This window comes from Protomyctophum bolini, assembly GCF_963924005.1.
Source record: "Protomyctophum bolini genome assembly, chromosome: 8".
NCBI lineage: Eukaryota > Metazoa > Chordata > Actinopteri > Myctophiformes > Myctophidae > Protomyctophum > Protomyctophum bolini.
The window spans coordinates 7,830,558-7,857,864 of NC_137869.1; the positions used below are offsets into that span (position 1 = coordinate 7,830,558).

General features: G+C 42.2%; 2 protein-coding genes across 3 annotated transcripts in view; one reads left to right on the forward strand and one right to left on the reverse strand.

The window, feature by feature from the left end:
* psmd1 (proteasome 26S subunit, non-ATPase 1) overlaps positions 1-27,307 on the forward strand; it is a 55,107-nt gene that overhangs the window by 9,908 nt on the left and 17,892 nt on the right. Inside the window, exons 15-17 of the mRNA XM_080769701.1 lie at positions 98-193; positions 1,112-1,176; positions 24,359-24,473. Coding sequence (XP_080625827.1) covers positions 98-193; positions 1,112-1,176; positions 24,359-24,473 — 276 coding nt within the window. The remainder of the gene's footprint in view (positions 1-97; positions 194-1,111; positions 1,177-24,358; positions 24,474-27,307) is intronic.
* Positions 4,062-15,132, reverse strand: htr2b (5-hydroxytryptamine (serotonin) receptor 2B, G protein-coupled). Of its 2 annotated transcripts, XM_080770414.1 has the most exons (4): positions 14,718-15,132; positions 13,651-14,288; positions 8,490-8,690; positions 4,062-5,723 (listed from the first exon to the last, which is right to left on the reverse strand). In XM_080770414.1, the coding sequence occupies exons 2-4, from the start codon at positions 13,919-13,921 to the stop codon at positions 4,783-4,785; spliced, it is 1,413 nt and encodes a 470-aa protein (XP_080626540.1). In that variant the 5' UTR covers positions 13,922-14,288; positions 14,718-15,132; the 3' UTR covers positions 4,062-4,782. The 2 variants fall into 2 exon arrangements, with proteins under 2 accessions (XP_080626540.1, XP_080626541.1); XM_080770415.1 differs by lacking the exon at positions 14,718-15,132 and having other exon boundaries at positions 13,651-14,340.

Here is a 27,307-nt window from a genome sequence, read left to right on the forward strand (position 1 = left end):
ATTGAGCTGTGTTGATGGCCGTTGTGATGTGTGATGTGTGCAGACCCCTGAGTGTTGAGGCTCTGCTTTCTCTCATCGTCTTCTCTTCCTTCTCCAGGACCCCATCCTGAGGCGCTCAGGAATGTACACCGTTGGCATGGCCTACTGCGGTTCTGGGAACAACAAGGCCATCCGACGGCTGCTGCACGTCGCTGTGAGTACTTCCTCCCTGTCCACGTTCCCATAACCCTTCATTCTGCTGGGAAGAACAGAGGTTTATCATACAGACCAACGTAACACGTACATTCTGCTGGGAAGAACAGAGGTTTATCATACAGACCAACGTAACACGTACATTCTGCTGGGAAGAACAGAGGTTTATCATACAGACCAACGTAACACGTACATTCTGCTGGGAAGAACGGAGGATTATCATACAACATAACACGCACTGCACATACTGCTGGGAAGAGAGAGAGAACTGGTTTATCATACAACATAACAGGTAGTCGGGTACTGCACATTCTGCTGGGAAGAGGAAGAGACAACAGGTTTATCATACAAATAACAGGTACTGTACTTTCTGCTGGGAAGAGAGAGAGAACAGGTTTATCATACAACATGACACATACTGTACATTCTGCTGGGAAGAACAGAGGTTTATCATAGAGAACAACGTAACACGTCCATTCTGCTGGGAAGAACATCATTTTCTTTTTTGTAACGAGTTTTGCACTATTTTCCCAACGTGTATGCATGAGGCATCAACTAAGTAAACTATGAATGTTTGTTATGATATGAACTTACTGGCTTGCGGTTTTTCTATCGTAATTAATTTGTCATGCCCCGGTATGTAAAGACCGTAAGGGTTCAATGCTGTTTTTTATGTGGACTCACCCAGCAAATCATTAAGAATTCCATTAAGAATAACCGTTCAATAACTTATTCAAAATGTGTGATTCAGCTTAACGTCCTGCAGGTGTCAGACTGCACACGTTCAATTTCGTGATGACACAATAATGTGCCTGATAATGTTTTCAGATACTATGTCATACAATGACCATAATGGACTGCTAAGCTTTAGGATTAAATGGTTTGGTTAAACGTGTCTCCTCTTTTTTCTTTCTCAAAGGTGAGCGACGTGAACGATGATGTCAGAAGGGCTGCCGTTGAGTCCATCGGCTTCATCATGTTCAGGTAAGATTCAGATTGCATTACCCCAGCCTTTTCTTGTCATGCTCCTACATGGCCACTAGGGGTCCTCCTACATCTGTTATGACATTATTCCGTGACAGCTTATTCATCAGTCTCTATGCGAGGACACAGAGACTGCATTCCACCCATAGCACAGCATGGTTATCCAAATGAAGTTGATGCTCATCCTTGAGACGGTGTTATTAGTGGCTTGTACCGCCCCGTGCCTTTTGCCAAACATCCAAAACAAACCGTAATGTGTTCCGCTCTCGTTTCAGACTTGTAGATGGTGAATCTGTCTTAGCCATAATCATCTGTGGCACGCCACCCTGGCCATTCTATCTGCTACAAAGGCACCAGTCTTTCATGTTCTCCTTTTAAAGATTGGGGAGAATATGTGTAAATATTAACTACAGCACTGGCCATGTTGTCGTCAGTCGGTTTTAGTTGAAAGTGATTTTGCACTAGGGAGAGATGTAGGGATGTGTAAAAGTGTCTTAAGATGAAAATTGATTACTATAATTCAATATGAATCGATAGTCAACGCTAAGGCTGTTACAAACCATAACAAAAGCATCAATTGTGGAAAATTAAAAAAAAATCTGTTATCCATCCACATAATGTTGTCTCAATCTGGCTAATGATAACGGATACCAATATAGGATTCAAGTCACCTGCAGTAGGCTTTTTTTAATAATCGATTTTGATCCTCTGAACCATCCCTAGTGCACGCTAGTCTTACTTGTTTGTGCTGCTCTTGTTAGTTGGCATGGAAATGAATAGTAGTCCGTTAAATTAGTTACATTCATGCGCTGTGAAGGTACAAATTGACCACCAGTTCCTTATCACTTCTTGACCAAAAGAAGGAAGCACAGGGTTAAAATGAAATGGAAATTACAATAGTGAGTAGCATATGTAGTAATTTAACTTAAATACTTTACCTTGGCTACTAGATCTGAAAAAAAGTTGGTGAGCCACCCTCAAAATCCATATGTCTAGTGATTTTCCACATGATTATTCGGTAGTTATGTTGAAGAATTTATGTAGAATTTCTAAAGAGGGATATACAATACCCTTTGAAAGCATTTTACTCTATAATTTATGTACACAACCCCCATTGCACTGGCCCTTGAGGGGGCATGTACCTCCTGCTCGTGTTGTCATGTTACATAATTATAAGGGATTTCTTTTTAAGATTTGTTTTAGGCTTTTCTGCCTTTATTGATAGTTTCAAGTGAAGATAGACAGGAAAGAGGGAGAGAGAGAAGGGAAGAGAGACATGCAGCAAAGGTCGTCATGAACGGGACTCGAACACGTGACACGCTGTCAGGCCAGAGCCTGTATTTATGTGGCATGTGCCTGGACCGCTAGGCCAGCGTGCGCCAAGGATTAAAAAAAAAAATTAAACATGTAAATTAAAATGATGTTCAGCTTCATAAGCACGACTGAAAACCAATAGCAGTGTTATTAATCTTTAACGAGAGCCCTTTTGTCAAGCTGGCGTTTACAAGTTTGGTGATTCACAACTTATTAGTGTCACTGTTGTACAAAGTGGTCACAATTCTGTGACCTGTAACATAACAGACATGTCTGCTGTATATACACAGTTGAATTTACCGGTAGATGTTCTTGTTGTTTTGTGACTGAAAGCTTTGCCTCTGTGCGAGGAGGACAGCTGGGGCCTTCTTGTCTGTCTAGACTACACATTTTTCTTTCTTCTCTCTGTATTTATGGGGGGGGTCATCACTCATTAGTACACAGACGTGAATTTACTCATCAGGCATGCAGGGGAGCGTTAAACGGAGCAGCCTTGCCAAGCAAGGCGAAAACCCGGGCGTCCATTTTAAGCCCAAAAAAGGCTCTGTGATATTCCTCATGATCAATAGAGCCCGCTAGATAAACCCTCTGTAAATCCTTCCCGTGTTTAGAAAAGCCTCCTGAACGGCAACAATTCAGCTGTGCTCCTCTTCCAGTTCACACCCTAATGGCCTCCTTCACTCCAGGGGGAAAATAAGGCCTTTTATTTTTAAATGGGCCAGAGCTCAAATATTTGTCTTTTTTTTCGTGTCCAGAATTTGCAAAGCTCTTTGATCAACAAAACTTGATTGATTTAATAAAAGTTATTTTATGGTAGGATGCTTTTCTCCTATAAGTTGGCATTTCAAGTCTTCTACCTACATGATTCTACTAATACACACACACACACACACACACACACACACACCGTACATAAACGGATGGCTCATTCCCAGCTGGAAGAGTCCCATTCCAACGATATATTTACAGTAGGTTAGACTGTTAATCAAAACAGACATTTGTTTAGTATATTTTTTGCCATGTCTGTCGTCTTATAGACCCTGTTGCCGTAACATATTTAGCTCTCTACTATCCAGTATAGTATAATGATGGCAATTGATAACTTTACAACGCTAAGATACATAAAGACGTACTGATAGCATCACTGCCCTACTGCCCTGCTGGCCCATTTGTATCTGTAGGCTAAGTCTGTTTGCTTTGCCCATTTTTATTACCACTAATTAAATAGATTATGACATGTGCTTGCTCTGTTGTGTTGAATCGTTGCAGCCGCATTGTTTTTTCATTAAGCCTCAGAAGCCTTTGCCTGTTTGTGTGGTTTATGGCGTGTTTATTCAGCTCTCCTGGGAAGCACTGCTTTGCCCTAGTGATTCCCAGTTATTCAAAGAGACATAAAGATAATGCCTCGATAAATGTGAAATAGTAGTCTGGTGCGTAATGTCGCTCTGGATTAAGAGCGTCTGCTAAATGCTTAAATTGTAATGGGAGCAAAAGGGCTCAAACTAGGGGTGAAACAGTTAGTTGTGATCAGAAAACTTGAAAATTCTGCATGTACATTTTATTGAGCATGTTCAGCAAAGCTTTGGATTTCTTGCAATATTAGTATTTCTCTTTCAACGCTGTAGCACTTTTGAAAAACCCCAATCATTGACATTCCAAAACTAAACCGTGCAGTAAGTCTGTAATACACATACAAAAACTTCTGGGGAAAAAAAAAACCTGAAAAAAAACAACTTGCAGTAACAATGAGTAATATCATTTTGAGAGTGCGATGCATCAAGAATGTTGCAGAAGAGATTTGAAAAGGTCATGGGAGTCCTCCCTAGTTATGCAGCCCACTGTAAGCATACATCTGAAATAGTACATAGCAGGTTCAAATAGCCCAAGGTGACAGGATTAGAATTGCATTACAGAGAGAGTTTCCAGACGGTCATACCTCTTCATTCCTTGCGTTTTTGTCTGGCAGTCTCCTTAAAGACAATCCATTCTGAGCCATGTGGGATTTTCAAGTATATTGCGAGTATCCTCCTGCAGAATGTTGATGCTTATTTACATTAATGTTCTGCAAGTCACAGTTATAGTTTGAAAACCTGCTTGTGGTCGCTGCCATTTAATTTAGCTTCCCCTTCAGACTCGGAGCTCACTGTGTTTCCTCTTAGTGCACAGAAGGGATCGTCATTGTCTCAATGTAAAATGGCCTGTATGACCTCCTTTCAAGGCATGTTACTACATTTCCATGTGTCGCTCATTTGTTTCAGACTGTCTTTCCGAAGGGAGTGCATTAAGTCGGCTCTATACGTAACTCACATGTTCCTCATGCTTACAGTCCTCGTTCTCCGTTAGAAGCAGTGTGTCCAACACGACTCTGCTAGAGGACTGTGTGGGCGCCTGCCTGCGCCTCAGCGGGCTCTGGTAGCTCACCGCGCCGATTCCGTTTTTCATTCCCCGCTTCATGAACAGTTTGGAGTTCTCCGCCATGGAGGAGCGGAAGGAGATCTTTGTCAGATGTCGTCCCCCGCGCTGCGTCCTCATGCGCCTTTCTTCTCCGTCGCTGGCATGTCCGCTATAATTACAGGTCATGTAGCGAGTGAACGCTTCCCTGAACGTCCTGTTGAACAGGGTGTAGACCAGGGGGTTGATGCCCGACGACACGTAGCCCACCCATACAAATATCTCCATTAGACGAGCGATCACGTCGTTGTCACAGCTGGCACACAGCACGGAGGTGATGTTGGTGATGAAGAAGGGGCACCACATGACCACAAACAGGAGAAAGACGATGCCCAGCACCTTGGAGGCGCGCTGTTCATTACTGAGGTTCTGCATGGACTTTTTGCCTATAGTGGACATCCGCCGAAAAGGCATGTCGTCCACCGTGAAGGCCTGCATTGTGGTCGAGTTCACACGCGATCTGAGGGGTCGGCCATCCGGCAGAGTCAGTTTCTCATCCGGTTTCTCATCCCTTTGGAAGACCGTGGAGACCGACGGTCGAGTGAAGCGTTGTGTCACCCTTGACTTAAGCAAGTAGACCTTTTTGCGCAGCACCTGAATGGTCAGCAGATAGATGACCATCATGATGGTCAAAGGGATGAAGAATGCCGCCATGGAGCCAAACATGATGAACTCCCGGAAGCTGTCGGTTCTCAGCAGGCAGGTGTGGTTGCTGTTGAAGGTGACGTTGTTGGGCAGATGGTAGTTCTTCAGCCCCTTGATGGGAATGGGAAGTGCTATACCTGAATATGAGAAAGTGGAAAAGTATTAGTATTGCCAAATAACATGGCTAGATAAGTAGATATTTAATTTTTTTTAATTTTCATTCAATTGAAAAAGATAGTGGCTCCGTTGGCTTTGGCTAGATTTATATGGTGTCAATTCCCAGTTTCCTTATTGGCTCATCACTCCTTAGTGTTTTTGTCTTTCATCGCTCAAACAAAAGTGTCCATATTTGGCATTTCAATTTAGGTGACCCGACTCCGTAATTGAATAAATATTTCAAACTTTTGTCATAATAAGACTGAGATGAGAAATAATTTGGTTTGCAGAATTAATCCAAACACACAACTGATTATCCATGACCTGCTTTGATCTTCTGTCACTGATCAATGTGCAGAATAAGGACTCTTCATCCTAAGTGCTTTGCTCCCTCCCCGCCACTCCATCCAATCATCTGGTTTTGCTCAGAGCCGAGCAGTGGTGGAAAAAGTACTGACAATTTTTACTTAACCCATTTAGACCTGAGATCAGATTCTAAAAAAAAACAATGTTTCTATATCAGTGGTAATCTCAAACTACTTCATGTCAAGGACCCCAAAAATTATATGTATTTGGAACGTTCCTTCTGAAAGATTCAAAGATTTGTGCCACATTTTCACGATTTTTCAAAAATGGATCTACAAGCTCATAGCGCGGCACTCACGCTATGCGCTTGTAAATCTGCTATTTATCAATAGCTAAAGTATAACAATGCTTAAAACACAAAGGGGTTCCTGTAAAAGGATCAATACCACAGTCTAGTAATACTCAGTTACAAGTAACAAAAGTATGACATCAAAATATACCTAAAGTACCAAAAGTAAAAGTTATGCAGACTGTCCTATTACACAAGTTCAATATGTATGCAAATCCTTTGAAAATAGCAGATCTACAAGCTCGCAATGCAACCCGTTGTGAGCTTGTAGATTGGCAAATAGCCAAGTAAAAGTACAATACCTGTATAAGGCTAAAGTGGATAATGCATGTTTTGTGATGATAATCGAAATCTACAAAGTAACTACAAAAGTAACTAGAACTTTTAAATTATAGTGGAGTAAAAGTATAATATTTGCCTCTGACATGTAGTTGAGTAGAGGAAAAAAGAGAACTGGAAAGTAAAAATACCTCAATTGTACTTTGTTACTTTCCACCACTGAAGTCAAGTTTAACCCATTTTGGGTGGGAACCCTTTTTGGTGTTTTAAGCATTATGTTATGCTTTAGCTATTGAAAAATAGCAGAACTACAAGCTTGCAGCGCGGCACTGTGTGGCGCGCTACGAGCTTGTAGGTCTGCTATTTTTGAAAATGTGCCTTAAATCTTTGAATATATATTCTTTCAGTGTTTCAGTTTTTAAGTCGAATCTTTGCTTCTGGAAGGTCCCTCCCTGGAACAACATATTTTCAGATGGGGGTCGGCGGCATAGTACATTATATCTGGGGTCCTTGACATGAAATATTGAGAACCACTGATATAGAAACATGAGGGTTTTTCAGAAAAAAAGATTTTAAATTTTAAATTTAAATTTCGACGTCAGGCCTAAATGGGTTAAATCATCCCAGGCATAAAGGGCCCCCTCTGACAGCTCTGAGTACTATATGATTCTCTATTAACCCATTCTGAACGGGAACCCATTTCGGTGTTAGCATCATGTTATGCTTTAGCTATTGAAAAATAGCAGATCTACAAGCTCATAGCGCGCCACCGAGTGGCGCGCTACGAGCTTGTAGGTCTGCTATTTTTGAAAAATCGAAGAACGACTGACCATTTTTAGAATCTGATCTCAGGTCAGAATGGGTTAATCAGACCAGTGTGTGTCCAGTGGAAACCTCGTATGAATCTGATCTCAGGTCAGAATGGGTTAATGCCAGGGTGAATCCAGCCAAAATGTCACACCACCACAATCTATGAAACTCACTGGCCAGAGAACCAGAGGCCTCTGCGCTGTTAATAAGCTCAAGAGTCTCTTAAATTCATTTCCTACTGGGAAGCTAATATGGTTTGCAGATTTTTACAGATCTCAACCAGCAAAACGGTCTGCTTATGCAAGGGTTCACTGGCCAGTCATGTAGAGTAGCATATTGTAGTGTTGGACAAAAAAAACTCAAAAGAAAAAATTGATCAAAAAGTAATTTAAGAATAAAAAAATAAACATACAATTATTTTTCTTCCAATGACTGTGCTTACAATCTTTTATTAAATATTATTTCAATTTGTATTCTATTTATTTTCTTTTGGAACCATTATCTAAACCCTTGAGCTTATTCCTAAGTTTTGAGCCTAATTAAATATATTAAATATTTTTTATATTTGGGTCAAAAGTTAACATCAGTCAGCTGTTGGTGGCGTGACTTTTATCATGGGCTATTTACATTAGAGACACTTTGATGTAATATGATGGTGGGACTAAAATATGTCCTGTCCTGTGATTTTCTGAAGCAGAGTTGTTCCTACAAGCTGTCCCACAGGACTTGCTTCATTGACATCTCTGTGAATGTTCTGGTGTGTTAACCATTGGAAGCCGGCACTGTGTGTGTATATAGCACCTACTTTTTATTGCGTCCGGCTTTTACTCTAGAAACCAGGTCTGCTGTGGCTCATATGTCAAGTAATCAAACAGACTGTCCCTCACACAAGGAAATGTTATCAAACTGGCCACCTGTGAACTTGAAGGGGCGAAGGAGACATGTTGTGGCTGGCCTGGCTAGCAAGGATTTGCTTTAGTTTTGAAAGATGGGCCATGCTCACCTATGGATATGATCCACACCAGGGCACACTTTGCCAAGGCTTTGGCCCTGGATTTATACTGGCTGTGCTGGATGGGCTTCTTGATGGCGATGTAGCGGTCCAGTGAGATGGCACAAAGATGCATGATGGACGCCGTGGAGAACAGCACATCCAGGAAGAGCCAGATAGGGCAGAGGAACTCTGGAAGAGGCCACCCAGAATCTGAGAAAAGGATAAGAGAAGAGGGGGGATTATATGACAATAACAATCCAGTCTTTAAAGCACATGTGAAATAATTTTTATTTATTTTAAATCTCTTGGAGCGGCCGGACGGTCCATTTCTGATTTAACTTTGATGCACTTAATGTCCTCAGTATACCCCATTTTCTCTCTGAGCTGAAATTCCTTTGCGCGCATTACCAGTTATGGAGGATGTGCCCCGGTGTCCACAGCATGGAAGTAACACTCATGTAAAGATTGGTGTTTGTTTATCTCAGTGAGGAATGGGATACTGGAAGAAAAGAATTGTTCTCTGATGACTGTTTATGGAGCTTAAAAGCTCTTTATGTAGATGTGCAGAAGACCATGCTCGAGTCGACAGAAGTGTTTATTTTGGGTTCCAGGCATGAAATTGGCAAGTAATTGGACTGGCTCGTGTCCTGACCCATTAACGTTGCAAAAGACTCCATTGTCTGACATAATTACATAATATTCTGTTGTGTTATGTGTTTTTCCTAAGTGCTACTTGTAATGGGCAATGGCACTGGGCTTGTCAAGGTGAATTAGTTTTAATATGGAAGGATCTCATATTGCTATTTTATTGTTGCTCTGTGGAGGAATGATTCATCTTTAGATATAAATGTGGAAAACATTATTCAAAGAACAACATAAATGGTAGTTGTATTTTTTTTGTCTAGTTTTGTTGTTGTAAGAAACAAACTTAAGCATTTGAGTACAAATATGTTGTATTGTTCAAGGGTGTAATTATTATACCGTATCTAGACAGCTATGACTGTCTATACAGTTTCTGCATATAGTATCAGACAAACAATTTATAGCAGCATACTGGTTTGAACTTAAAACCTTATCTTTTGGATGTTTTAATATTTTTTTTTGCAGTTATTTGTTTATTTTGTTACTACTACTTGAGAAAATTCCTTGTTCCAGCGTATTCATGTTCCACCAAGGGCCACTGATTTCTGTCAAATACTGAATAGCTTTTTTTACTAATATGCCATCGAGCACCCCTTTACTGTTGTTTTTTGGCTCCGTTTCCCCAAATAATTGATTCAATCTGTTTTTCGGGGCATGCCCTCATGTCCCGAAAATGGTATTTGATTTTTTCCTCCGTCCTTTTTTAAAATGGAACATTGATGATAGCTGCTGCGGTAAGAATTCACAAGCCTGCAGCTCCCATCTCTGGGAAGATTAGACGGATAAAAACGCTAAATTGTTATTCTCCAGTTTGAGGATTTGAGGTCTGAACATGGTGCTAAGTTGGCACTTAAAACGGAAGCAGTCTGTAAAGGATGGGGCTGATTTCATTAGCGGAACAGACCCGACGATGTTTTATTCTCCACCTGTTGGTTCAAGGCCCTGGCAATGGCGGAACATTATGTTATAATTTAGCTATTGAAAAATAGCAGATCTACAAGTTCATAGCGTGCCACCGAGTGGCGCGCTACGAGCTTGTAGGTCTGCTATTTTTCAAAAGTCGTGAAAATGTGGCACAAATCTTTGAATATATATTTCAGAGCGAACATTTTTTAACTAAAATATTGGCTTCTGAGTGGTCCCTGGAACTACATATTTTGAGATGGGGGTCCGTGGACCAATAGAGATAATTCTGGGGGTCCTTGACATGAAAAAGGTTGAGCACCACTGACATAGAAACATGTTTTGTTTTTATTTTATTTTAAGGGTTAAGCTAACCTTGGATTAGGTGGTACAGAAAATGTTACCTCACTGCTATGTTATGTGCTTACGGTAGATGCGCCAACTGCCAAGCCTTAAATGCATCAAAACAATTTATTTGACCTGGTCCTTAAACATAAACACTTACTTGGTGGACAAATTAACATCACTGTATAAATCTAGAACCAATTGTCAAATGCATCAAAACTTATTTATTTGACATAGTTCTCAGTATAAACACTTAGTAGACTAAAGTAGTGCTGCTTTCCAATCTTTCCAGACTGGAAATGCACTCTGAAGAGATGCTACACTCGTGCCATGTATAAGCATAGGGCATTTAATAGTGTGCTGTGACCTTTCACTGTTGAGGGAAGGGGGGGGGGGGGGGTATCCGACGAGACGGATACTGGCGATTGAAATAAACCCACTCCGCTGGGCATGGGTGTAATGGTTCTTGATTGAACACACACTCCCCCCCCCCCCCCCCCCCACTGCATTTCTTTTTTTATTATACATTATAGCGTTCTCCGCTGAGGTGTGGGTGTAAATGCTCCTTAACACCCAAATTCTTTTCAACACGCAGTTTCTTTGATTTACGTTGTTGTTACACGTTATACTGCTAGACAGAAAAACCCACCTTTTAAACAGTGGAACCATTTAAAATGTTCAAGGTGTTGCCTATAAGCTTTGAATTCATCTGTTGAGCAGATGTGGGACAAAATGAAAAACCCAGAGTGGCTCACAACTTGTAATGTAACTCCTTTTTTATTCATGAATATTGAAAGCTCCAACTTCGTCTTCAGTCTTGTGCATTTAGCTTTAGTACATGGTTTTTTTTCCAGCCAGGCTGATATCGCTGTTGCTGATGTTGGTGTTTCCTGAACTTTAACCCATTTTGGGCGCCGGGGACCCCTTTTGGTGTTTTTAGCATTATGTTATGCTTTAGCTATTGAAAAATAGCTTGTAGGTCTGCTATTTTTTGAAAAATCGAAGAACCACTGACATAGAAACATAGCTTTTCCCGAAAACTGTCAGGTTGTAGAAGACATTTTTAGAATCTGATCTCAGGTCAGCATGGGTTAACTTAAGGGTGCCGACTTTGAGGCTCTGATAAAAGTGAATTGCAGCTGGTCTTCTGAACGTATGGCCCTCTTTCTGTCTGCTTCAGTGCATATACTGCTGTTTGTACACAGAGCTTGATGTGGTCGGCCATGTGGAGTGACTCTACAGCCTCAGTGTGAGGTACTCAACTCTGTGTGTGTGTGTGTGTGTGTGTGTGTGTGTGTGTGTGTGTGTGTGTGTGTGTGTTTATGTTCACTTCATGATGTTTCTCACTACTCTTGCTGTGGTGCTGTTGTACTGTATACACTACAGACAAAGGAGGCAAGTAGTGGCTGCTGCTGCTCAGTCTAAAACAAAACAAGAATGTTCCTTTTTTGAAGAGATTTATTTCCAAAATGAGACTGAGACGGTGAGCAGGATCCATACTAAACGTCTGTAAAATGGGACAAGAAATAATTTTACAGCATCGCTAGTGCTGTCATCTACTTTGACAGTTAACTCTTTATTTAGTTATTCTTTAGTCTTGCTGAATGTAACTCTGACAGAGTGAATTAAATTCAGTGTACAGTAACTGCATCCTTCCAGCCTTCCATTGGTAATTTACACCATGTGCAATTTCCCCCTGTGTGCCTGCCTTAACCCATTTTGGGCGGAAAAATAGCTTTAGCTATTGAAAAATAGCAGATCTACAGTACGAGCAGTACGAGCTTGTAGGAGCGAACATTTTTAACTAAAATATTTGCTATTGGGGGGGGGGGGGGGGTCCCTGGAACTACATATTTTGAGATGAGGGTCCGTGGCCCAATAGAGATAATTATGGGGGTCCTTGACATTTTCCTTGGGTAAAATGGTTGAGCACCACTGCCATAGAAACATGGGTTTTTCAGAAAAACGTTAAGATTTTGAAGCCTTTTTTTTTATTGACCTCAGTCCAAAATGGGTTAAGGTTCTTATGCAACTGGTTTGTGCAGTTTTCTTAAGAAGCGTGGCTGGATCTTGTGTTCCTTCCTTCCACACATTGGGAGAGAGGATCAGTGTAGTTTTTTCTTGGGGGCATTTAAGTCCATTCCCTCACGGAATTAATGAACCGTAATCTGTCAGACTTCAGGCTTCAGTGTAAAAGCAGGTGACCTTATTTTTCACGTCAACAGAGGGAACACTAATGGCCAGTTCTTACACAGCCGCATTTGCCCACCAATAACACTTGGAATCGAAATAAAGTGTTTTTAGTTGCCCCCCCCCCCCCCTCGGCACAGCTCAGGTTTGGGTTTGGGGCTTTCGCACTGAACAAGACTGAAGGGCTGTCCTGTCCTGAACCTGATGCCAGTTGGGTGTAGTTCTGTCCTGATGCCAGTTGGGTCTAGTTCTGTCCTGATGCCAGTTGAGTCTAGCTATGTCCCTATATAATGCCATAATCAAACTGCCAGAGGAAGTAGTCTGTTTATGGTGCACTATCTCGTTATTATTAATCTGCTGTAATTAGTTTAGAGAACGAAAGCAGTCGCATCCAGTTTTGTCTGATTTTAGATTTTTTTTCTCGAACCTGAATCTGCAAGCCTGTTTTGCTTGCATTGCATTGCTTTGCATTAGACGGGCTGCTGAACAATGAAATTAACGAGTCTATCCTAGTTCAAAATGAACACGTTAAGCATTTTTGCTTTCCTGTCCACGGCTCACTAAGGCATTTGTTATGTCTTTTTTCATGGCAGCTATAATCTACATTGGGAGAGAAGGTGCACAGATTGACTTACTAGTCATATTAATAGCAGTAAGTAGCTTACTCTTTTTAAAATGCATTTTTGTGGCCCTAAACATTAATTATTCCTGCGTGCCTCATAATCACCAATACACCAAGAGGTGAATATAGTGATTGATGGTGAACTATAGTAGCTTATGGTGTTATGGTGAGTTGTGGTGACCATGTTTTACGTCCATGGACGGTGGCCTGTCCTCCATGGTGACTTACTATAGAGGACAGTGATCAGGGCATCACCAGGAGGTCATGGTGACTTACTATAGAGGACAGTGATCAGGGCATCACCAGGAGGTCATGGTGACCTACTATAGAGGACAGTGATCAGGGCATCACCAGGAGGTCATGGTGACTTACTATAGAGGACCGTGATCAGGGCATCACCGGGAGGTCATGGTGACCTACTATAGAGGACAGTGATCAGGGCATCACCAGGAGGTCATGGTGACTTACTATAGAGGACAGTGATCAGGGCCACAGGCATCACCAGGAGTCCAACCAGGAGGTCTGCCACGGCCAGAGACATCAGGAAGTAGTTGGTGGCGTTCTGCAGCCTCCTCTCCAGTGACACGGCGAGGATGACCAGGATGTTGCCTCCGATGGTCGGGACGATGACCATGATGATGAGGAGGGCTGCCCACTGCAGCTGCATCATCCCAGCCCCCTCCGCGGGTCCCTCCGAGCAGTTGGGCGCCAGTGGGACGACCGCCACTGGCTGGGGCATGCTGCTGCACAGGGGGAGGAGGAGGACGGGTCTCTGCTCTGACTGGCTCCAGAGACGTGGTCAGCATGGTCACTGGGTCCCGCGGGCAGGAGCACGGGGCAGGGACAGCACAGGGCCGATGCACAGGGTGGCAAATCCCTGGTGAATCGAAGCGGGCTGACTTTGGTTGGTAGTTTTAAAGATCCACGGCTTTTAAAAGATGACCCCCAGGATAAGTAGGGCTTTCCCTGGTACCAGGCAATAATCCAAACTCTGATTCCACGGCGAAGAGAGATTTGTCGGCCAGGAGTCTGTGTTCTTCACACATCCAGGCAGTTCCAGTCTTATGCTCATCAGATTACTTTTACACTCCAGTGTTGAAACAGTTCTGTTAAAGAAACCATAGTGAAACAGTGTTATCCCCTGTTCTCTGAGTGTGATGTCCTATAATGGTGAGTGACATTGATTATAGCAAATGACAAAGGACTTTCCTGTACGGTCATTATTGGGTTCCAGACCACAGGGAAGGTAATTAACAAAGGAAGTGGCGATTAGCTGTAATCACAGCTTGCTAGCTGTTCTGTACATTGCTGTATTGATTTACATTCTAGATTTGTGCATAAACATATTGAGTGTAGAAGTACTGTAAATTAAATATATATATATATATATTTTTTACTTTTAAATAGTGGGAGGTGGGAACGATTCATTTATTTAAAATAATTTAAAAATATGGTATTTGTATTTTGCTTTGTTGTATTGTATGTCATAAAATGTTAGTTTTTACAGTAAGTCAGGGACAGCGCCGGTTTCTTACCTTTTTTAAAGTTTGTGCCTTCCTCCTTCGCTCCTCAACGGTATAACGGCTATCAGAGCCGCTGCATCCTTGCATCCAAATTAAGGCAAAGTTGCGTTTAAGAGAACCGTGCACCCCCAAATGTGCTTAAATCCTCAAACTCTGTTATCTTTCGTTCTTTTTTTCATGGTTCAAAATATTGTACACCTTGCCCAAATTCGAGCATGTCACAGAAACGCCCTCCCTGAGAGGAGGAAAAAGCTCAATGCGGTCCCAGTGAGGTATTATTTAGCCATCCATGATGTGGAAGTTCCTTTTGTTCCCTCCTGTTGGAAGAAATCCCAGTCTTAATTCGCACCGGCTACTGTGATCACAGGTTTAAAAAGTTTCACATGTTCTGTCTCTCCCATTCCTGCTCCCTGCCTCTCTCTCCTTCACCATCTCTGATCATCTCTCTCTCTCTCTTGCTCTCTCTCTCTCTCACTGGCTCCACTCCGTCCCCCCCCCTCTCCCTCTCTCTCCCTCCCCTCGTCTTGCACGAGTCTATGCTCAGGAGAAAACAGATGAATGTCTCCGTGTTGGCCATACGCCAGTAGTTCTGGGAGGTAATTTCCTTCAACACAGCCGTCCCACTGTTTATATTTGTCACTTTCTGTTCTACCTCTCCCCCAGAAGAGCCAATTGGGGGGACTGTGTGTGTGTGTGTGTTTCAGTGCATGGGGGGGGGGGGTGCTCTGTAGTTAGGTGCTAGAAAAAGCTCACTGTCACCTTTCTGCTTGCATTTCTCCATCTGAGAAAAAGGTCAAAATCCAGTTTGCGTTGGACAACAGTCGTGTTTGAAATCTGATACATTTTTATGTTTATTCTTTTGCACTTATGACTGCCATAATTAGTGTATTCTATGATCTGCTGTGCTCCCTCATTGTATGGTGTTTTAAAAACCTATGAAAGCCATAAAACGGGGTAATAGTGGTGTTGGAGCGTACTGTATCCTGAGCTGAAGATGAGTGGCTTCCTTTCGGAGGGCTCATAGTGAAGGAGTTATTAATTAGCGTCAACCCTTCGTGCACCATATTGTGTACCCCTGTTATTTTCTTTACGTTGAAAACGTTACACTTTCTTTCATGTTGGGGTTGTAAAGATGTCGGAGGAGCGGTGCGAGAGAGAAGTTACGTTCTAGTGGTCTCAAAGATGAGGACCTCGTGACGGGTGTTTCATTAACCCATTCTGAACGGGAACCCGTTTTGGTGTTAGCATCATGTTATGCTTTAGCTATTGAAAAATAGCAGATCTACAAGCTCATAGCGCGCCACCGAGTGGCGCGCTACGAGCTTGTAGGTCTGCTATTTTTGAAAAATCGAAGAACGACTGACATTTTTAGAATCTGATCTCAGGTCAGAATGGGTTCATCAGACCAGTGTGTGTCCAGTGGAAACCTCGTATGAATCTGATCTCAGGTCAGAATGGGTTAAACTCAGGGCCAGCGGCCGTGGCCACCATCGGAAAGGCTCAACGGTACATTCTGGTGTCACAAATCTGCCAGTACTCGCTGAGCATTTTACCCCATATATACGTCCAGGTTAGAGGGGTCAAAGATGGCATTATTTATGTGAGGAGTTATTTTATGGATTCCCTTTTTTTCCACAGCCTGATAGACGGGTTGAACCAGAAGCATCTCGAGTCTTGTCTAGTGTTCTCAAATACCTGATTGATGGATGGACCACTCGATTCAGCTCTTGATTTGCTGGCGTCTGGGCCAACCATCAAGCTAACTTGGACTGATGAACTTTTAATTAGAGGAAGGGTCAGAGGTGTCCCGCCCCCCCGCCCACGTCCTGTCCCCTTCCCCAAGATGCATCGGAGAGGCTAACACCGGGGCTCATATCGCGCCACCGAGTGGCGCGCTACGAGCTTGTAGGTCTGCTATTTTTTTTAACTGTCAGGATTTAAGACATTTTTAGAATCTGATCTCAGGTCAAAATGCGTTAAAGAACCACCATTCTTCTGTGCGTTAGAATCTGATCTCGGGTCAGAATGGGTTAATCAATGAAGAGTGGCTCCACTGCCCGCGTTGTGTTGCGTAACTTGCGTTGCGTGACTGCATTCAAATTGCCCCGGTTCGTTTTTTGACGCACGCGACGGTGGAGCCCCGTGGTGAGGGTGCACTGCACTTTGCTGACATCTGCTAGCACTCTGCCCACATCTGAGCACCTCTGAACTGAACTGGTGTCGTGCAACACTACTCGAATACAACACCCGAGTCATTATTCCATGTATACTTGCTGACTCTGAATTTCCAAACCTTATTTCCTCACATTTTCTCAGACATGAAAGTTTTGTTTTTTTGTATATATATTTTTTTAAGTTCAGTACTTTTTTTTTTACATTCCAAGGTTATTATAGTTTCGCATTTTTAATTCGTTTTTATATTTCATTTTTTTTAAAATTAATTTCTTGGTTTAAACTTCAGTTAGTTTTAACCCATTTTGGGCGGGAACCCCTTTTGGTGTTAGCATTATGTTATGCTTTAGCTATTTTTGAAAAATCAAAGAACGACTGACATAGAAACAGCTTTTTCAGAAAACTGTCAGGATGTAGAAGACATTTTTAGAATCTGATCTCAGGTCAAAATGGGTTAATGTATGTTTTATGTGCATTTACTAGTTTATTGCCTATAATAATCCTGGTTGGTTCTTAGAGAGTGAACCCATGTCACGCCCCTGCTTGTTGGAGACAACATTATCCAGGTACTCTGCACCATGGCATGTTTGAAATGGACCGGAAGCACGCTAATTAAATCTGCTGCCGTGGTGGTTGTACATAACATTAATAATTAGCCTCTATCACATTTTCAGGTGGTAAAATGAATCTATAATTTATTTAGGTTTTCTGTACCCCCTGTTCCTTCCACTTAATTGTACGTGTGTGTTGCTTCCCAGACATCATTTGCAAACAGGCTTAGGAGACAAATGCAGTAGGATTAAGAAAGAAAAGAAAACGTCTCTCCACTGTTTCCACGATTCTGCTCTTGGTGTCCAGGAGGCACACGGTATAAAAAATGATATATTAAAAAATACTTTTGAAGATATTGATTTGATACGGTAGTGTTTGGAATTGTCTTTGTCTGTGTCGGCTTTGACTACATGATATCTACTTTTTAAATTGAAGGCTTTATATCCTATTTCTTCAGTGACTTTTCAAGCAAAGTAATATCGTAAGGCAAAGTAGGCATGGATTTTTGTAAAGCCTGTGTTTTACCAACTGGTCTGTCACACTCTGTACTTCAGATATAGTTATAGTCTTAATTAAAAAAAAAGATTTGCAGAGGTCATCCGAACACCAGAATAGCATCTTCTATCGTTGCCCCTTTGTGTCAAATAGAAAATATTCTCCCTCTGATTGCCATTTGCGCTCGGATAAAGTCCTACTGTTAGATGAGATGTTAACCCATTTTGATCGGGAACCCCTTTTGGTGTTCGCATTATGTTATGCTTTAGCTATGAAAAATAGCAGATCTACAAGCTCATAGCGCGCCACCGAGTGGCGCGCTACGAGCTTGTAGGTCTGCTATTTTTGAAAAATCGAAGAGCGACTGACATAGAAGAAATTTTTAGAATCTGATCTCAGGCCAGAATGGAAAACTGTCAGGATGTAGAAGACATTTTTTGAATCTGATCTCGGGTCAGAATGGGTTAAACCCAAACGGACGGGTTGGAGATTTAGGCTCCGGGAAGGGAAGGGAATGCTCCGCAGCATTATTAACGTAAAGGACTGTATGTATCATGAGACTCTCCCCGGAGGCTTATAGTGAGTTATTTGTGTGTGTGTAAAACCCTTTGGGCTTTATCGTCACGCCCTTTGTGTTATGGACTCTGTAACAGACCTCCAATGAGCTTAATTCAGTGTTTTATTGCATTCAGATGAAGGGTTACGCGAAATCCCTCCCAGTTTTGAACCCCTGTTTGTTTTTGTTGGAGGTTGGATGGTATTACATGGATGTTAACCGAGTCAAAATAACTTGCAAATGTGGTTAGTTTTGACCTCCAGACTTATTAACTGTGCAGTCACAGTTCTGGAATACTTTATCTTATCAATTATGATGTTGTTGGAGTGCCCTTGGGTTTTCCCCCTTAAATTTCTACTAGATAATTTGTTTTGAATCAACTTTTTCCAATATTGCTGTGCAAATAAAATAAAACAACTAGTAAAAGCAGGTAATCACACTCATTTACATTATTCCGTGAGATCAATGCACACTTTCATTAACATAAGATGTCATTTACCGTTAATCTTACTTTCTGGAAGACTTGGCACAGTGGTTGACATCTTGGCTGACTTGTGGCAGAGGGAAGCCATGGATAGAGATTTGTGGTGTTGACTCTGTATAAGAAGCATGTCTTTTTTTAATTGGGGGATTGGTTTAAATTTCTAATAGATAATTTGTTTTGAATCAACTTTTCCAATATTGCTGTGCAAATAAACGAAACAACTAGTAAAAGCAGGTAATCGCACTCATTTACAATATTCCGTGAGATCAATGCACATTTTCATTAACATAAGGACATAATTTACAGTTAATCTTACTTTCTGGAAGACTTGGCACAGTGGTTGACATCTTGGCTGACTTGTGGCAGAGGGAAGCCATGGATAGAGATTTGTGGTGTTGACTCTGTATAAGAAGCATGTCTTTTTTATTGGGGGGTTGGTTTAACACCTACAGTATCAGTGACCGTTTCAGTCAAAGCAAACCTTTCTGGGACATTTCAAAAGACCCTTAATCTCTCCAGACGGAGCTCGGCAGTCATGCCCAGGCAATGTGGGTCTTATCGCCACCTTTCACTACAGAACCAGCAGATAACATGGCCAATATCATTCTTAAAGCTTACCTCACCCTGCCTTACGAGGCTCTATGCAGTTGGAAATTCACAATAACTGTAACATTGCACATGTTGTAGTAATTTAGGTAAGGATTAACCTTTTACATCACTTGTCGTGGAGAGGAAATCTCATCCGTGTCGTCTTTCCACATTTTCCCCCCCATGTCTTGTCGCATTCCTTTACCCGTCCTGTCCGTGGATGTGACTAGTTTGGATCTTGGTGTTTTTTTCATTCAATTGAAATGAAGATATCATCATTGCTGCCTGCTTGGATTGTTTTTGTCTCAACGTAGCGTGACTTGACTGCAGCATTAGCTTTAGCCACTCCGGTGTGTGTGTGTGTGTGTGTGTGTGTGTGTGTGTCCGCACGAGTGTGTGTGAGAGAGTGAGTGAGACCCATAACTGATTGCAGTGTGTGTGTGTGTGTGTGTGTTCAAGGGCAAACTAATGAGCAGCCTTTTGTTTGCCTTGTGCTTTTCAGTCTCTCTTTGGGGGATTTCATTCAGAATCCATTAAGTTCACTGTTCACTTCAGGACTTAACAAACAACACACACACATTGCACAACAACACAAACTTTAGAACAGGGGTGCCCTAAAGGTAGATCGTGATCCACCAGTAGATCACATAGGCTGTGCTGGTAGACCACATGACATGTCCCTAAAAAAAATATATATATATATATATATATATATAATACATATATAATGCAATACTTTGTTTTCAAGAGGGTTGCACACAAACGTCAGTAGCAGGGTTGCACACAAACGTCAGTAGCAGGGTTGCACACAAACGTCAGTAGCAGTGTTGCACACATACGTCAGTAGCGTTACAATGTTGCATACAAGAAATCCTACCAATTCTATATCCCATTTCCAATTTAATTTTATGTAACTTATTTAAGCTAAAATTTAGCAAAAGGGATTATAATTAGTTTGGTCAATAGATCTTGTTGAACTGGTCATTTTGAAAGTGGCTGTCAAGACAACAAAGTGTGGGCACCAGTGCAGTTTAGAACCTCTTTACCTTATTTTACTATAATAATTCTGGTGTTGTCGTCCAGAGGGTTGAGTTCCCCTGTTGGGCTGTGGTGTTATACCGTCTGTGAAGCCCACTCCCTCCGTCTGTGGTTCAAACCCAGCATGGAGAAGGTTGGTGGTGGGGGGGATAATCACCTTGTGTAAATTGTTTAAGGAAACAGTCTTGACACAGCTGCCTGAGCTTGAGGTCGGGGTCTGTCAAAGGTATTTGAAGAACACATGAGGATGTTTCTCATGGTGAGACGATAGGTTCGACTGGAGCCAGGAAAATGTGATGGTGGGGAAGAGGAGCTGGCTCTGACATGGGAAACATAACCCGGTACAGTACAGTACAGTACAGTACAGTGGTCCATATAGTATTGGAGGGGATGGCTAGAATGTTATAGTGTTATCTCAGGGACAGTTTTGCTGGGTGGTTAATCAAAGGAATGAGAAGTCACTATGAATGGAAATAGCCATTTGGTGGATTATTTTATGGAAAAAGCTAACTTTTCACATGTATAATAATTTGTCACTCAGATTGGATGCTTTTACCCAAAAAACACACTCCGCAGTAATCAAGGTTTTCTACCTATACATTGCTTTGCCAGCCTCTACAACAGGTTTGGGCAACCTTTTTGGACACAAGATCTGCGAGATCTACCATTGCCAAGACAGTGAAAACCACCAATGTTTAGAATCATAGGACGATAATGACATTAATACGAGCATAGACTAGGTCGATAATAAATATAAAAAAATATATACTAGCCCTAGGTGTCTTGACGAGCTGGAAAGAAAAGTGCTATGCATATCGAATGAAAAGAGAAAAAAAACGGTCGTAGCAAATTAAACATCTGTTGCCGTCTCGTCTGTAGGCAACAAAACAAAAGTGGGAACCGGCTGCCGGTCCATTAATTTAACTTGATAGCTACTGCCTGCAATTCTGTCACTGGTGGTGATCAGTAGTCTGCCTTGAAAGTCTTCATGTGAGAAGAAAACGCATGGTAACATCATCATGTCCTTCATTTGCCATTTTTCCTGCACAGTGAATATTAACCCATTTTGGGGCGGGAACCCGTTTTGGTGTTGGCATTATGTTGTGCTTTAGCTATTGAAAAATAGCAGATCTACAAGCTCATAGCGCGCCACCGAGTGGCGCGCTACGAGCTTTGTAGGTCTGCTATTTTTGAAAAATCGAAGAACGACTGACATGGAAACATAGCTTTTCAGAAAACTGTCATTTTCAAACAGACATTTTTTTAATCTGATCAGAATGGGATAATGTAGGTGAATGATGTAATGCCTGGGCTTTGTGTGTGGCCCGTGCTGCTCCTGATAATGATCTGTTGGGTTCACGTTCAAACCAGGCAGCGAGTCTAAGTGTGATTAAACAGCAAATGTTTTGGTAATGTGATTGAATATTTTCATTTAAATTGCTCCGCACTCGACAGAAAACTCAAGGTATGGTATGGCTATATAGCTATGGTTAATCTCAGACAGTTGCCCACCTCAGCTCTACAGACCATAGTATACATTAGCTTATGTTTGGCTATCTTTATATTTTTTAGTAAATTGATGTAAAACGTTCACTTTGAAAGAATATATATTCAAACTTTCAAAGATTTGCGCCACATTTTTACGATTTAAAGAAAATGGCAGACCTACAAGCTCGTAGCGCGCCACTCGGTGGCGCACTATGAGCTTGTAGATCTGCTATTTTTCAATAGCAGACCAATCCCATTTACTGTATGTACAGTATGAGCCCCACAGTGGGAATGGTGCCATTTGTTGCACGGAGCTACACACAGGCAGAACGCTCTTGTGATTAATCGGCAGTTAATCAGAATATTTAACGAAGTTGTTGTGTGTTTATTTACAACGCTGAAGAAAGGTTTGTGCTGAAACGTTCTGGTTGCTAAGCTGTTCCATTCCAGTTTAATACAAGCACCTGAAGGATATTGAGTGAGTGCTGGTAATTCCTCTGACTGTAAAATAACTTTTCTAGACTGCATACCCCAGCAAGACATTACTAGAAGTCCTCTGTGGTCATTATCAATCTCTCAGGTCTCTTTTAAGATACTTGATGTTCCATCACTGTTTATTTCACTTGACAATTTTATGTTGACAGATTAGTTTTGTTTTTTTTTGCTTTTTTTAAATGAATGGTTTACGTTACATACCTCCCTTACTGTACATCTTAAATGACTTGGCTCAATGTGCAGTTCAGTCGGCAGTTAAATACATACCGGTTTATACCAGCGGTGAAAGAAATTGCGGTAAGCTACAGAGCCATATGTTTCCATTATATCTCCAGCCAAATATTTCAATCTAGTAACATTTCTGAGGACACCGTATTCAGTCCCCCCTGAAGATTGGCAAACTGTCATAGCCATAAATCACAGGCCTTATTTCTCACACGCACACACTCACAAAAAGTTATACAAATAGTGTTTCCAGGTTTAACACCCATAAGACTGTTTGTTCACTGTTGGTGCCGGATTTGCCCCATGACCGCACTGCCTTTTGAAGTACAGCATTTTAGCCCCGTAGCGCCTTGCAATGATGGCATCTGTTGAGCCTTGACAATTTTTCTATAATCCATTTTGACTTGAGATCAGATTAAAAAAAATGTCTTCTAACTCCTGACAGTTTTCTGAAAAAGCTATGTTTCTATGTCAGTCGTTCTTCGATGTATCTAAAATAGCAGCCCTACAAGCTCGTAGCGCGGCACTCTGTGCCACGCTATGAGCTTGTAGATCTGCTATTTTTCAATAGCTAAAGCATAACATGATGCTAACGCCAAAAGGGGTTCCCGCCCGAAATGGGATAATGACATAAAGCTCCCTGCCCTGCCCTTTGTGACAACGGGATGCGTTTTATAGAATGATCCACAGCAGTGATGAGCCTCTGCAAAGAAGGCCCTGACCCAGATCCACCACGATGATGCTAATTATTATAGATAATTATTGGTCTGACTACACTCGCGTGGCAATTTACTTTAGGCCTAAAATCACTTCATCCGTGATTCATGTGGATCTTGTTTTTGTATCGAGGGAGGCCTGATTTCAGTGCTTTGTTAAAAATGTCTGCTCATTACCAAAGTTTTGACTAGGGAATAATCTGCATCGCTGTGTCAAAGAGCTTTAAAAGTTCTTCTCTAACCTTGCTTGACATTTCATAATTGAGCTATACTTTTAAGTTATATCCTATAACATGATTGTATATGATGGAATCGACGCTTAAGGAATGATGGATTAAGTCTGCTGTACTGCATGGAATATTCCTATATTTTTCTTTTTTTGATGTAACTGCTATTTGAGGGGTGTGTAAAGTTACATTAAATGCCATTGTTAATGAATGGCCAGTTTTACGTCATCGTCCTAACGCAAACATTAAATGCCATTGACAATGAATGGCCAGTTTTACGTCATCGTCCTAACGCAAACATTAAATGCCATTGACTATGAATGGCCAGTTTTACGTCATCGTCCTAACGCAAACATTAAATGCCATTGACAATGAATGGCCAGTTTTACGACATTGTCTCACGCGGGTGTGATTTTTAAATTATTTATCGATTCGTTTTTGTGATTCCTGAATGTCTTTAAGTATGTACAGCAGGAGCTTTCCTTTTCTCCTTTTACACTACCTTTCATAATTTGTCCACAGAAAAGAACATTTGTCAATGAAGGGAGGGGGGCGGGGGGAGAGGGTTAATCAATGAATATCTTCTGAGTTTTTCCACTGCCTGTGTCTTCGTCTAGGACTCCAGAACAATGCCCCAGTGTGGTGTCTCTCCTGTCCGAGAGCTACAACCCCCATGTCCGCTGTGGAGCAGCCATGGCCCTGGGCATCTGCTGTGCCGGGACTGGCAATAAGGTCAGTCCTTCTCTCTTCTTTAAGGTCCGGGAGGGAGCGGGACCAATAATAAATGGTTTGAAAATGCCTTCCGTGAATATTTCACTTCAGCAGTCAGCTATTGGCTTAGTGGTGCCTCATTCACAGAGATTGATGCTTTTATTTGCTGTGAAATATAAACCTCCTTTCAAGGTCGAAATAAATTACATCAGTTTATTGCCGCATAATTTGACAGGTGTCCTAAATAAATTGAAGTGTTTCATTGTTGTTGATGCACCAACATTCTCGTTAAGTCGGGGGAAATTAAATTGTGACATGCAATTATACAGTTATTAATCGTGTAGCCATATTTCTAGCGGCTAATTGCTATGAAGGAAAGTTCTTCACTTGAGCCTCAATCATGGGCTGAACCCATTCAGACCACAATCAGACACAGGGTGTCAGTCTGTTCTGTATAGGTAGTACTGTAGGGCCTTGCTTCAGGTAAAGGCTTTACCTGAAGTAAGGCAGCTGCCCTGCCTCAGGGGTTCTTTACCTGAAGCAAGGCAGCTGCCCTACCTCAGGGGTTCTTTACCTGAAGCAAGGCAGCTGCCCTGCCTCAGGGGTTCTTTACCTGAAGCAAGGCAGCTGCCCTGCCTCAGGGGTTCTTTACCTGAAGCAAGGCAGCTGCCCTGCCTCAGGGGTTCTTTACCTGAAGCAAGGCAGCTGCCCTGCCTCAGGGGTTCTTTACCTGAAGCAAGGCAGCTGCCCTACCTCAGGGGTTCTCAAAGTTTTTGGCTGTGGACCCCCGGAAATGCTTTGGCCATGTCTCGCGACCCCGCCCGCCCCCCTCCACCAATACAAACTTAACCTTAATAATAGAGAAAATATATCATAAATGAATACTGAAACCAGATATAATCATTAAGGAAAGTTTATGCATGCACCACATACTATATAAACTCTTAATTTCCATTTTCCAGCCATTCAGTTCTAGTCTAGCCTGCCTATTAATGTGTGGGCACATGAGTCTCAATAATGTGAGAATTCAGAAAGCCTGTGACGTGTAGAGGTCTCATATAACGCCTCTTGATTGACTCAAGTGTTGGTAGTCGAGGACTATCATGACTCACTCCCTACTACTATAGACAGACAGTGATCCTGTGTGGGAAATTCAGATGTCATTGAAGTGCACTATGATGCTTAAACCCAGAATTAAAATATTCTTCAATGGGCTGCGAGGGGAAAAAATGGAAAAGTCTTTGTAGAGTTATATGACCTGCGTTGGCCGCAGCCATCAGCCTTGCTTTTCCCTATTCATCCTCATCACCCTCTTTGTAGTGTCCCTTGTGGTAACAACACGTGCGTCACTGACGCTGAAATGACCTTAAATCCTTAAACACGGGCAAATGAGAGCTCATTTGTCAGCCTTATCTAAAGTGATTTGGAGCAGTGTCGTCTTCTGCAGCCTCCTCGGGGAGTTGCTGAGCAACAGCTATCTTTTTCAGCTGTCAAATCAAAGCTAACAATGTCTTCAGAGCAAAATACAGTTTGATGATGCAACAGTTTTGTGACGCAGGCTTTACTGATGGAAGCAAAGAAACGAAACAAAAACGTCATTATTCATATTCACGAGGTGAACAATTTTGCTCTCGCATCACAGTGTAACATTTTACAGTGCAGATTGGGGTCCTAGAGATGAAACATTAATAAAATGGGGACCGTGGACTAAAGGCTCATACATAGGGCCGATTCATACTCCTATTTTACCGCTGTTTCGGCACTGTAGTGCCGAAATGATTTCGGCTCGTCAGAAATTTTCAGTAGCACCGAAGAGACGACTTTAGGACGGTAAAAAAGAAATCCACAATCGCCACAATACAGGTCTAGCCGCTTGTGGGCGTGTGGTGTGCGCGAAACGAGCGCCTGCGTAATCGCCCCCTTAACTTTGAAAATGAATTACTGGGCGTGTCAGTCGCTGCCTGTGGAAATGACCTGAACGCGTACCAAAACTGGGGGTCCTTGAAATTAAAAACGTTTTAAGAACCACTGGTATTCATGCTCTAGTTGAACAAAATGTGAGGAAGCGTGTATAAGGTTAAAAGTTTGTCCACAGTCCCCAGAGCTCCGCCCGTCATGGACTCACAGAGAAGGAAGGAGGAAACTGCCAGGTCCTCAAGTGACCTTAACCCATTTCGGGGCGGGAACCCCTTTTGGTGTTAGCATTATGTTATGCTTTAGCTATTGAAAAATAAAATAGCAGATCTACAAGCTCATAGCGCGCCACCGAGTGGCGCGCTACAAGCTTGTAGGTCTGCTATTTTTTTGAAAAATCGAAGAACGACTGACATGGAAACATAACTTTTTCAGAAAACTGTCAGGATGTAGAAGACATTTTTTAGAATCTGATCTCAGGTCAGAATGGGTTAATGATGTGGCCCGGGCTGATGTGCTGTAGACCTGAGTGTGGAGAAACTGAGGTGTCGGCACAACATCATTACTCTCCCTGGAGGGGGCTAATGACTCTTAGGTGGCAGAGCCCAAGCAGAGTCATGGTACATTACACCCTTAAGGCCTGAGTTTGTTTTATGTTTTTTTTTGCGGCTTTCGCCTTTATTTAATATATTTTTTATGGAGGGACAGACAGTAGGCTGACGGGAAATGTGGAGAGAGACATGCAGTATAAAGGCCATCGGGAGTCGAACCCGCGGCACACTGCCAGACTGGATTACCAGCCAAAGGTGCCTGGACCACTGAGCGCATGTCCCAGGCCGGGCCTGAGTTTTATATTGGATCAGGCTATACCAGGCTGAGCCAGGCGGGGGTAAAGGAGGAGGGACCTCGAGTGCACCTCAGTTCCTCCACACTCGGGTCTA